The following is a 12,110-nucleotide window of genomic DNA, read 5'->3' on the forward strand; positions in this document are numbered from 1 at the left end:
CATTATTTAACACAACTGCAGAATGTTCAAACACATATACAGGAAAATACACATGTACACATGTGATAAGGTTAATGTTTATCTGCCAGAACATGATGTGGTTGACAGCAATCATTGCTAGTCATTTAATTTGTCAGACAGCCGTATGCACTTTATCAATTAATGATTTATGCAATCAATTTAACCGAGCAGTTACTCAAAGATATGGCATTTTTTTCTTCAATTTATGTCCATTATGTTTGGCCTTGACTGTGTGAATAGTTTTACAGTTGTAAAATATTCTGGATTACTTCATGATCAGACTCAACTAGTGTGTATATATCTTCAGGTCCAGTGCAACTCGTTTCCGTTGGATCCAGAACTACTATGGAGAGCAGGATGAATGGGCCCTGGATGACATCTACATTGGCCAGCAGTGTCCTAACATGTGTCATGGGCATGGCTGGTGTGATCATGGCCATTGCAGGTTACTGTTTACACATTTACAGTTACCTTAACTGAGTCCCTCAGCGTTGAGACCTGTAGCTGTCTTTTAATATGTGCTTATGAGATACAGTGTTGAGGCACAGATGAATAAAAGGAAAAAGTTCAGCCTCTTTCTTCTCTTTTAGGTGTGATGATGGTTTCTCTGGAACAGACTGCCAGCCCTCTTCTCCCCTCTCCTCAAGCGTACTCTCTGACTTTGAGTCCCAGGATGCACTGCTGGCCACGTGGCAGGAGGTGATAGGTGGAGAGGTGGTCACACCTGACATGGGCTGTGGGGTGGTTTCATCTGGATCATCACTCTACTTCAGCAAGGTAGCACAACCATGATTTTTTTTGGTCTATTTTGTTTGCTAAGGATATCCAATGATTTCAAATGTTATATATACATAATAAGTGCTATTTAGTAGAAGATTGTGCCACGGGCAAAAGAACAAAGTAATTTTTAGTGAAACCTAGATTCAGGTGCAGATACACAGTGGGAACTTTTTAAACAGTTTCTTAACACTGCAAGAATATTTGAGTCAATTCATATTTTTGTCATTTTTGGCATTTCCTCAGAAGAAAGAAATCAGGCAAATGAATCCAGTCGTCGTGTGTTTTGGCGCAAATCTAGATCCAGATTAGAAATGTGGTTAATTTGTGTTATTAAAATGATCAGTTTAGAATTTAATTGTGCCAGTTTGGCAGAGGGACTGATTACTTTCTAGTGTTTGCTTCCAAATATTGCTGCTATTTGAACTCTGAATCACCTCTACCCTGAAAGTGTATGGATTTTATTTAATCATACAATCAGCTCTATAGAGAACACGATTCTGATTGGATGGTGGGGGTGCACAATTTTTTGAGACAGCTGCACATCTGTTGTCACATGTTGTAGCAGCCACAGCTGGAATGCTACTTTATGCAAAAACAGTTTCTCCCTTTTCCAAGTTTGCATATCAAATGACTGGAAAAGTGTCTATTTAAAGAATGAAATGTGGGAAAATACACACAGACAATAGAAAGTGTATTTTGATCAGCCTAAGTGGGACCCCTCCCCATAAAGAATCACACACTCTACAGTATACAGCTGCTACCTGAAGTTGATTTTCCCTTACTGAATATGTACAATTGTATGTGTGTGTTGTCAGGCTGGACTGAGGCAGCTTGTGAGCTGGGACCTGGACACTGAATGGGCGGAGTTTGTGCAGTTCTACCTGCGGGTGGGTGGAGACTGGGCAGAGTGTAACCAGGCAGACAGTCGAGAGGAAGGAGTTCTGCTGCAGTACAGCAATGATGGAGGCATTAGCTGGGGCCTAATTGCCGAGATGTACTTCACTGACTTCACCAAGCCTCGGTGAGAAACCTGCAGATGAACACAAACGAAGAAAGATGTGCTTTTACTGTTCATTGTAGTTCTTGTGGGAAAAAAATATGTTTCATGTTGCTTTGATAAGAAACATCTGTCTCCTTTCCTTCGCAGCTTTGTCCACTATGAGCTTCCCTTGGCCTCTAAAACACCCTCCACCAGGTTTCGCTGGTGGCAGCCTCTTCACTCCGGGGAGGGCTATGACCAGTGGGCAATTGATGATGTCATCATTTTGTCAGAGAGGGAGAAACACATCATCCCCATGGCTAATCCTACACTACCACAGGTCAGCAATCGGTCTGAACACTTCTTTCCTGCACCTTGTTATTTGTGCTCTGACCTCGTGCAGCAGCTTTGGCCTACTCCTGAGATAGTATTTCTTTTGCTGTTACGGAAAATGTCAGACAAACTCAGATAAAACACCTATAAAATCTTGAAAATCTTAAAATCCCTCCCTAGAAGTGTATCTGTTTATCTTATGAGAAATCTGTTCTACTGCAGACACCGATATATATTTCTACAAAAACAGCAGTAAAACTCTGCTGTCTTCTATCTCTACAGAACTTTTACGAGAAACCAGCATTCGACTACCCTCTGAACCAGATGAGTGTTTGGCTGATGCTGGGTAATGAAGGCATGGAGAGAGAAAGTAACAACAGCTTCTGTGCCCCAACTCCGTCTGCCATGGTGTTTGGGCGCTCTGACGGGGACAGGGTGGCCGTCACCAGAGACCTGGCCCTGCGCCCCGGTTACACCCTTCAGTTTAAGGTCTGGGAAAGCTTTAGAAACTAATCAGTAGATGGTGAATGAACATTTCACATTCTGAGTAACAGTTCATGCACACAATGTGGTATTTTGCTTTTATCTTTGTTGAAATTAAATTATTCATTAATTTTTTGACCCTTCAATCCCATCCACTTATTTTCCCTTATCAGCTGAACATCGGCTGTGAATCAGAGTTCAGTGCATCTGCCCCAGTCCTGTTGCAGTACTCCCACGATGCCGGTCGTACCTGGGCCCTGGTGAGAGAAGGCTGTTACCCAGGAACCCCAGGGGCAGGAGTCTGTGAGGGCAGCGGTCGTGAGCTTAGAGAACCAACCATCTACAACACAGGAGACTATGAACAGTGGAACAGGGTCACTGTGGTCATTCCACGCAATGTTGCAGCCAGGTAGCTATGGTAACAGGCATGTAATTGTAATTGCAGTTTTTCTAGAGTTTCTTTAAAAAGAGAATAATTTTAATAGCTGCTGAGTGCCTGTATCTCTCTCGTTTTGGAACCAACATCCCCTCCTTTCTCCCAGTAAAACCAGGTTCCGTTGGTTCCAGGAGAGTAGCATGTACAGAGATGCTCCAGCGTTTGCTTTGGACGGGGTCTACATCTCAGAGCCCTGTCCGAACCACTGCGGGGGACATGGTGATTGTATCTCTGGAGTCTGCTTCTGTGACATGGGATACACAGGTAGAGTCCAGTGACAGAGAGGGAAGGAAAAACTATCAAACTCAGACAAAAATTATCCATTTTTTAACTGATTTTATTGATATTTTATCTTATGATTCACATTTTTGTTTTACAGTGGAGCAGGATAGTTGTGTCCCATCTGTAGCCAGTCCCACAGAGCTGACTGAGGGCTTTGAGGGGAAGCTGAGCCCACTTTGGCAGAGCCTAAGTGGGGGACAAATCGGAGGGGGCTGTGGTATTATCGGTGAGGGTAAAGCCCTTTACTTCAGCAGCCCTGGGCGGAGAGAAGCACGCACTGTACCACTAGACACCACCAACACACGGTGACAGAACTCCTCCTATAAATCTCAAATATTTACCCACTGCAGGCTCAGTTAAATGTATTGAGGTATGCAAAATGAAATTCACCTTTATTAATATTTGCATACAGGTTGGTCCAATTTTACATCCGAATTGGCAGCAAGAGTTTGGGACCCACTTGCACCAGGCCTCGCTCCCGCAATGAAGGTAATTTTCAAACCACACAAGCAGCGTTTCAGTACTTTGCATACTGTACTGAGGCCCTCTGCTGGATGTATGTGGCTGTTCCTTAGCAGTGCCGTCCGTAGAGAGCAACTTCACTTCTGATCTGATCAGTTTACCACTGGCCTGTCTCCATCTGTTCCTTCTCAATGTCTTTGATCAATCTTGTGATCCAGCCAAAGCTGCGCAGCTACAGATCTGATCCTCATTGTCTGTTATATTCTGTTCATCAGTCAGCACAATGTGGATTTTTAGCCTCCAGCAATGCTGAAGGCTCAGTCTAATCATTTCTGCATCGTCAGATAAAACACTGCCAGGCTCCTAAACAGTTTGTCTGAAATAATCAGGGATTCTAGGATGTTATTTGATTCTATTGTATCTTATTCTTTTTTTTCTTGCATGTTAAGCCTGCTCAGTTCTGTTGCTGTAAAAATATCCCATTCCTTCTCAAAGTGCTGTACATTTTTTGTGTTTAAGGTGTCATTGTCCAGTTTTCTACCAACAATGGTGTGCAGTGGCAGTTCCTGAGAGAGCTGGACTTCAGTTCTTTCCTGGAACCTCAAGTGGTGACCATTGAGCTGCCACCTCCAGCAAAAACCCCTTACACAGTATTTCGGTGGTGGCAGCCACAGCAAGGTTAGTGCACTACTCCAGAAAAACAATATACTCGAAAATATAAGTACAAAGTTATTGGGCAAAACATACTAAGTGACAGAATTTTACTTTACTTTTTTACTTGCTCCTCCCTGATCGTGTAGGGAAACACTCTGCCCAGTGGGCTCTGGATGACGTTCTGATTGGCATGAACGACAGCTCCAGAACAGGTTTCCATGACAAGTTCGATGGCACGACCCCTCTGAGGCATAACTGGTACCGTATTCAGGGCGGAGAAGTGACCGTGGACTGTTTGTCTCTGGACACAGCGCTTACTTTCAACTCTGAGGCCATTGACAGTGAGTCACACAAACACATGACTGTTCATTGGCACATTCACCTTTGATTTCTGGGTTGTCAGTTGTGTTTCCTAGATGGGGTAGGAAGATATGTGCACAGGCAGTGAAGGGGTATCTCCTTCAATAGTCATTGTCAAAACGTTCTTGAGTACAACACTTACCACCAAACTGCCTCAGTGAAGCTGCTGTGTTTGTAGTGAGCAGCCCAGTGTGAATATGTTCAGGAAAATGTATGCAAAGCAAGGTTTGATTGCATAACAGCTGCACTACTTAGTGATTTTGCATTAGAAAACATGAAAAAAGTATTTAAAATATAAAACAGTATGAATATAGTTCATATTATATACATATACATGCGAAATCATACTGTATCATCATGCCTACAAGTGCCCTGAAAAGTCACACAAGTGGCTGTACAAGGACATCACAGTATTACACACACAACAGGCTGAAACTGAATCACTCATTTACTGTGGCGCCATGGATCCTGCATTATTAATGAGAGCAAACCTGATTGAACATCCTGCTTGTTATTTTTGCTTGCATCTCAAGCTGTGAGCAGATTTACTTTGTGCAAATAGTACATTACAACTGGTCCATTCATTAAGCGTGCACAGCAAGAGCAATTTGGCGACACATCTATAAACGTAAAGCTCCTGGGCGCCTGTGTGAACATGTGAAGCACTGACTGTCAGACTCGCTGGCTATTGTCATGCACAGATACATTAACACATTTCACACATACAGTATCTTAGCAGTACCTATTATTTTCAGGGCTATATTTGAGTTTGCATCAGGATGTGTTCAGTTTGTTTTAGAGGTGTAAATGTTTTCATTTTATGTGGCATTAACCTAAAAAAGAAATAGCTGAAAGGGAGATGGATGCAGGTATTTTGATAATGCCTGTAATAATGTATAGTATGTTATGTAATAATATGAAGAGAGAGTTTTATAGCGAGTGCTTCAGCTTAATGTTTGGCTGCCCAGCCCCAGCTTCACTGTTTGATTTATTGCCACTGCTCTCATAGAATCATCTACAGTCTCACATAGCACCTGCTATTCAGTAAAAATGTTGTAATAAAGTCCACCATACCATACCAGCTCTTGGGAAGAGGTAGATCCCAAAAACAGAGCTAAAAGAGGCTGAATGTTTGACATAGATTTGTCAGGCAACCAGGTATCTATTCGATTTAGAAAGAAGTAATTGTTTGCTAAATTATCGATCATTTCAACTTAGAAGTTGTATATGTTATTTCTGCTGCCCCCAAGTGACCAAGACTCATTTGCTACACAGTTAAAATAATTTTATTTAACATTTTTCCACCATAGTATGATAATCAAATATGATTTCCATTATTTTTTACAACATATTAATTTCCAGATTAGTTTTTTGTGAAAGTGCACTTGAATAAAACATTGTTTAATCACTGTAACCTCATATGAACTTCGATCAGGTTGTAGTAAATACCAAAAAATGTAATATTGCCCTTATGTTGTCCTTGCAGAGAAGCCAAGATATGCGGAAAGCTGGGACTTTGAGGTGTCGGGCTCATCATTCCTACAGTTTGAGATGAGTATGGGCTGTAGTAAGTCCACTTCTTTCTCCCATGGTGTGCGACTGGAGTACTCCACAGACTGTGGTCGTCACTGGGCTCTCATCACGCCAGAGTGTGTGCCTCCAGCCATTGGCTGCGCCGGTTATACTCAGAGCTCCATCTATACATCGACCCAGTACAAACACTGGAGGAGGATCACAGTCTATCTGCCCAGTGCTGCCAAGTATGTGTTTTTCAACTATATTTAGTAGAGATATTTTTTATATTTGTTATTGTGTCTAAATCTCTGAATACAACCTCCTCTTGAATCCCTTAGTTCCCCCAGAACTCGGTTCCGCTGGATCCAGACCCACTTCACCCCGGGGGCAGAAGGATGGGCTCTTGATAACGTATTACTTGCCCCTGGCTGCCCCTGGATGTGCTCTGGACATGGTCTGTGTGACAATGGACGCTGTGTGTACGTAAAAAAATGGCTTTTTTTATGTGCTGAGTAATTTTAGCCTTCGGCTCAATGCTTATTTCCTGTTTACATGTAAATTTTTCTGTTTCTGCCATGAAGTTGTGATAAGGGTTATGGAGGAGCACACTGCGTGCCTTTGGCTCCGCTGCCATCTGTACTGAGAGAGGACTTTAATGAGAACTTGCAGCAGGAGACCTGGCCTGAGGTGTATGGAGCAGAGAGGGGAACTCTGAGCGGAGAGCCTCTTAAATCTGGAACGGCCCTCATTTTCAAAGGGGTAGGTATCTTAAAAACCATGCACATAACATCCAGAGCAGTACTAATACAATTAAATTACATTGACACAGCTTGAAATCTTTAGATTACTGACATTTCTTGATGGACCAGCAATGAAATTCTTTCTTACTTGTTTGCAGGATGGTCTGAGAATGATAGTGTCACGGGACCTGGACTGCACAAACACTCTGTACATCCAGTTCTCCTTCAAATTCATCACTAAGGGTACTTACTGCATTGCTCTTACTTTCTTTTGCTATAGTTGTATTTCCGTACACTGTTGAATAAAATGTTGTTTTTCTTCAAATATTGATGTAATAGTTCAACCTGTGGGTCTTTCTAGGTGTCCCAGAGCGCTCTCACTCAGTGCTGCTGCAGTACTCTGTGAATGGAGGAATCAGCTGGCTGCTGTTGGATGAGTTTTACTTTCCAGCTTCCACGGACACTCTGTTCCTCCACCTGCCACTCCCAGCTAGCGCTCAGACCAACGCTACCCGGTTCAGACTCTGGCAGCCTTATAACAGTGGTGAGTGGACGCATTGTGTGAATAAAACTCTTTAAATCTCTTGTCTGTTTATTTTTCCTTGTTCTCTTTCATCCCAAGGTTCCTGCACTTATTTCACTCTGCTGTTCTCTTTCCATTTGTCTCCAAACACTAATATGACCACATATTTGTTTTCCCACATACATACCCGTCTTAGGCCAAATTTTGGGAGACACTGTGTAATAATCTTCACAATATTATGCCCTTTAGGTAAGAAGGAGGAGGTGTGGGTGATAGATGACCTCATCATTGACGGCAGCTCCTTACACAACCCACCAGTGGTGATTGACAGTTTTGAGGAAGGTCCCAATGACTCCAACTGGCTGTTCTCTCCAGGGGGCAACACTGGTCTTTACTGCCCCTACCAAAAGACTGGCCTGTAAGAAAAACTTAAAATTTTTGCACTCAGTTTTGAATGTTGGTAATGGCAGTGTTTTGACTGTGTCTGTTTTTATATGATCTATGAACTCGTTGATGATAAAACCTGAAAAAAAGATGTTGTAAACCTTGACTAATCTTTGTGTGGATATGACTGATGCAGGGAGGAGGATGAATCAGCCATGGTGTTTGTCTCCAGCGAGCTTGGAGAACACTCTATTACCACCAGGGACATTGACGTAAATGAGAACACTATCATCCAGTTCGAGGTACACAACCATCATGATACTTGCTTAATCAAAACACCAGCCTTGGCATGTTGTCTTCACTCACTGTGTGTGAATTAATCTCTTCAGATTAATGTGGGCTGCACAGCTGAGAGCTCCTCTGCCCACCCGGTGCGTCTTGAGTTCTCACGGGACTTTGGTGCCACGTGGCATCTTTTGGTGCCTCTGTGTGCTGGTGGACCTCAGCCGTCCTCACTTTGTTCCACAGAACTTCACCCTGCCAGTATCTATTTCCCTGGTACAACTCAGGGCTGGAGGAGGGAGGTCGTTCACTTTGGCAAGCTTCGCCTCTGTGGGTAAGGAGAGGATATTTCTTGTACAGCAGCTGTGCAAAAGAAAACAAAGTGAGACCTTTAGGGAAACTTTTTCCCTATAATTACATAATTTTATTATACTTACAGCATGATATCTGGTTATTTCCCTCTGTATCTCTGCATTACTAAACCTTCAATTTTTACAGGTCAGTAAGGTTCCGTTGGTTTCAAGGCTTCTTCTCAACCGGTTCTGCTCCCCCAACATGGGCACTAGACAATGTCTACATTGGTCCACAGTGTCAGGACATGTGTAATGGTCATGGAGCTTGTGTGGGTGGCACCCACTGTGTGTGTGATCCTGGCTACTCTGGGCCTGACTGCTCTGTGCCTGACACCCCCAACCCTGACTTCCTAAAGGAGGACTTTGAAGGTACAGCAACTTCGAGAGGTGGATACACCTCTGGATACATTATCAATCTATATGGTATTTAATTATCAGATGACATGGACCAGATATCCTCTTTGTGGGGAATTAGTAGTGAAACTGATAATGTGGCCAGAAGTGGAATTTGCTGAAAGCTTTTTCTGACTAAAATTAGGGTTTCTTTCAGTCCAAAACATTGTTTTTAGTAACATTTTTCCTGTGCCTACTTTTATACTTGATGGTTCTTGAGTTATTGCTGGCGCCTCTTTCATTTGCTTTGTTACTCCACGAAGGAACGCGACAGAGCTATGTTACGATTGGCATACGCTTGTCCTTCTGTCTGTTTGTCTGTGCGCAATATTACGCAAAGACAGACGAACGGATTTGGATGAAATTTTTAGGGAAGGTCAGAAATGGCACAAGGACCACGTGATTAGATTTTGGCAGTGATGTGGCATATAATGTGCATCCAAAGATTTGTTAAAGATTTCTGTATCATTGCGAAATAGCGGCACAGCGTCACTGTAACTATGAGAACAAGTAAACACTTCAGCTGCCTGTTGACGATCACATGATTGTGATCCTACTACAAATCCACCGCTGCAGACTTATCGGGACTTATCCGGACTTATCTGAGTGCTTTTCTTGTTAATACTGCTATGGTGTTTTTATGATTGTCTGCAAATGTTACTGCTTCATGTGATGTTTTTTTATTTATTTTTTTATTTGTGTAAATACTCGTGTTTCTAGGGGGAGCTGTGGACGCTGAGCGTTTTAGACTCCTGAGTGGTGGCAAACCATCCAGGAAGTGTGGCATCATGTCTAGTGGGAACCACCTGTTCTTCAGTGAGGATGGCTTACGCATGTTGGTCACCAATGACATGGACCTGTCAAATGCTAGGTAGGTCTACATCAGGACCAACAAACCAAAAATGTATATTACAAACATTTTTTTCTCAAATAAATCTTTAACTAAAGGACTCTACCCTATTTGTAGGTTTGTTCAGTTCTTCCTCCGTCTCGGCTGTGGGAAAGCAGCTCCAGACCCTCGCTCCCAGCCTGTTTTGCTGCAGTTCTCTGTGGACGGAGGTCTGACTTGGGGACTCCTGCAGGAATTTCTCTTCAGCAACAGCAGTAATCAGGCTCGTCTGGTGGCCCTGGAGATCCCACTGCGTGCCCGCACCACTTCTACTCGCCTCCGCTGGTGGCAGCCTTCTGAAAATGGACACTTTTACAGCCCATGGGTCATTGACCAGGTACCGTCAGTGATGATATATGCAATCATTCATCTATTATAAAGACTGTCAGTCATTTTCACTCAAGCACTTCAATGTCATGGCTGTTATCCATCAAATATTTTTCATACCATCATCACATCCCATATTAATTTAGTTTCCACTTTCCCTGCCTTCTTTGTATTTGCTGTACAAACATTTATCTTTTGTTCCATAGGTCGTGGTAGGTGGCAGCGCCAGTGGCTGGGGACCTCTAGAGGATGATTTCTCCTCAATTGATGGCCGTTCATGGCTCCTCCACCCAGGAGGGACCCGAATGCCTGTTTGTGGCTCTGATGGACCTGCTTTCGCGTTTATTGAGAAGTCCAACACACGCTATGCTGTTACCACTGACATCAGCTTGGGTCAAGACGCGTTTATCCAGTTTGACTTTTCTGCATCCTGCTCAGTCACAAACTCCTGCTACTGTAAGCAAAAGAAACCATGAATGAAGCCGTTATTGAGATGAGTTAAATACATAGTAATGTCTGCATAAAAAGTGATATAACAGAACAGTAGAACAAGGCTCACTGAGAATGATTTAGCAAAACTCTGGGATTTTTATATTTTTGTGCTGTTTCTTATTAAAATAGCCATCTGTAAGGAAATACTGCTGAACAGTGATGATAGAGGAAGTTTAAAGAAGTCTGCCTCTGTTATTTCTCTGCAGCTGTAGAGTTGGAATATTCCCTGGATCTGGGTTTGACCTGGCAGCCGGTGGTCAGAGACTGTCTACCTACAAGCCCTGACTGCTCTTCCTACACTCTGCAGCGACTTTTGGTTTCTGACACCTACAACAAGTGGGGCCGTGTTACCCTGCCTATCCCATCGTATGCCCGGTAAGCACAGTGCTATTCTTTATTAACAAACATGGACAAACATATACCTTTTAACTTCATGATTCAGCAGTGTTTTGGTCGTGGTATAACTGCTCCTTTGCAAACACAGTTAAGCCAGGCTCAGACTGCATTAGTTTTGGGTTAGTTTACCTGTATAACCTCTCCCAATTGTCAAAATAGAAACATGATCAAGAATCTCGGTCTGAACCAATATCCAGCCCAGATTGCTTGGTAACGTGAGGGATTTATAGATCCAGTCTTAAAACTCCTGAACTGCTCGCAAACTCTATATTTAAGATCTCACTTTTAGGTCTTGTTGATGAATAGACTACTCATGCTGACTGCGTCTCCCCAACCATTTTCTCAACTCGACGTTAAGCCTTCTACTTTAGTTTTTTCTCATTGCAAAGTTTTCTTAACATTACAACAGGCTTTACGGCCTTCGTTTTGTTTATATCTGCTTCCCCTTAAGATCAAATGAGGTGGAGTGCTGCTCCTTGCTGACTCGCTCTGGAATAATAATCTTAATGATATCTTTCTGAGTGGTGTGTCTTTATTTTCACATCTTGTAGTGTGTGCATGTCTGAGATTAGAGAGAAGAATAACTATGAAACTTCTCCTTATGTGTGATGCAATCTGATTTTAAAACTCCTTTAGTCAGGTAATGCCATGTCAGGATTTCCAGTTGATGTCCCAGCTATGTAATTTGTTCACCTAACCTGTATTTCTGACTGTCTTTAGGTCTCCAGCCACAAGGTTCCGTTGGTTCCAGCAGGCTCCCTTTGACAAGCAGCAGACCTGGGCTCTGGATAACCTCTACATTGGAGATGGCTGCCCAGATATGTGCTCTGGACACGGACGCTGCCAGCAGAGCTCCTGTGTGTAAGTAATGACCACTTCACACATCATGCATACCAAATGTTTTATTGTAAATATCTGAAACGTCAGCTGCAAGTAATAAGCAGCAAGGTATGAGATTAAAATGCCTTATGTTGTTAAGGATTGTCAAAATATGTGTTGTTTGATGGTATGGGATATTGTTTGTAA

At 42.8% G+C, this 12,110-nt stretch overlaps 1 protein-coding gene across 6 annotated transcripts in view; it reads left to right on the plus strand.

The window, feature by feature from the left end:
• reln (reelin) overlaps nt 1–12,110 on the plus strand; it is a 97,202-nt gene that overhangs the window by 74,077 nt on the left and 11,015 nt on the right. For all 6 annotated transcript variants that reach the window (XM_023277919.3, XM_055008760.1, XM_055008757.1 and 3 more), the window contains exons 23-47: nt 329–466; nt 612–798; nt 1,617–1,822; nt 1,949–2,120; nt 2,396–2,602; nt 2,770–3,005; nt 3,139–3,296; nt 3,412–3,619; nt 3,727–3,803; nt 4,296–4,454; nt 4,577–4,771; nt 6,277–6,550; nt 6,644–6,784; nt 6,887–7,064; nt 7,204–7,288; nt 7,407–7,589; nt 7,818–7,986; nt 8,149–8,254; nt 8,342–8,568; nt 8,733–8,956; nt 9,701–9,851; nt 9,948–10,206; nt 10,403–10,652; nt 10,895–11,063; nt 11,805–11,945. In XM_023277919.3, the coding sequence (XP_023133687.2) occupies nt 329–466; nt 612–798; nt 1,617–1,822; nt 1,949–2,120; nt 2,396–2,602; nt 2,770–3,005; nt 3,139–3,296; nt 3,412–3,619; nt 3,727–3,803; nt 4,296–4,454; nt 4,577–4,771; nt 6,277–6,550; nt 6,644–6,784; nt 6,887–7,064; nt 7,204–7,288; nt 7,407–7,589; nt 7,818–7,986; nt 8,149–8,254; nt 8,342–8,568; nt 8,733–8,956; nt 9,701–9,851; nt 9,948–10,206; nt 10,403–10,652; nt 10,895–11,063; nt 11,805–11,945 (4,500 nt within the window). The remainder of the gene's footprint in view (nt 1–328; nt 467–611; nt 799–1,616; nt 1,823–1,948; nt 2,121–2,395; nt 2,603–2,769; nt 3,006–3,138; nt 3,297–3,411; nt 3,620–3,726; nt 3,804–4,295; nt 4,455–4,576; nt 4,772–6,276; nt 6,551–6,643; nt 6,785–6,886; nt 7,065–7,203; nt 7,289–7,406; nt 7,590–7,817; nt 7,987–8,148; nt 8,255–8,341; nt 8,569–8,732; nt 8,957–9,700; nt 9,852–9,947; nt 10,207–10,402; nt 10,653–10,894; nt 11,064–11,804; nt 11,946–12,110) is intronic.

This window comes from Amphiprion ocellaris, chromosome 3 (assembly GCF_022539595.1).
Source record: "Amphiprion ocellaris isolate individual 3 ecotype Okinawa chromosome 3, ASM2253959v1, whole genome shotgun sequence".
In the NCBI taxonomy this organism is placed as follows: Eukaryota; Metazoa; Chordata; class Actinopteri; family Pomacentridae; genus Amphiprion; species Amphiprion ocellaris.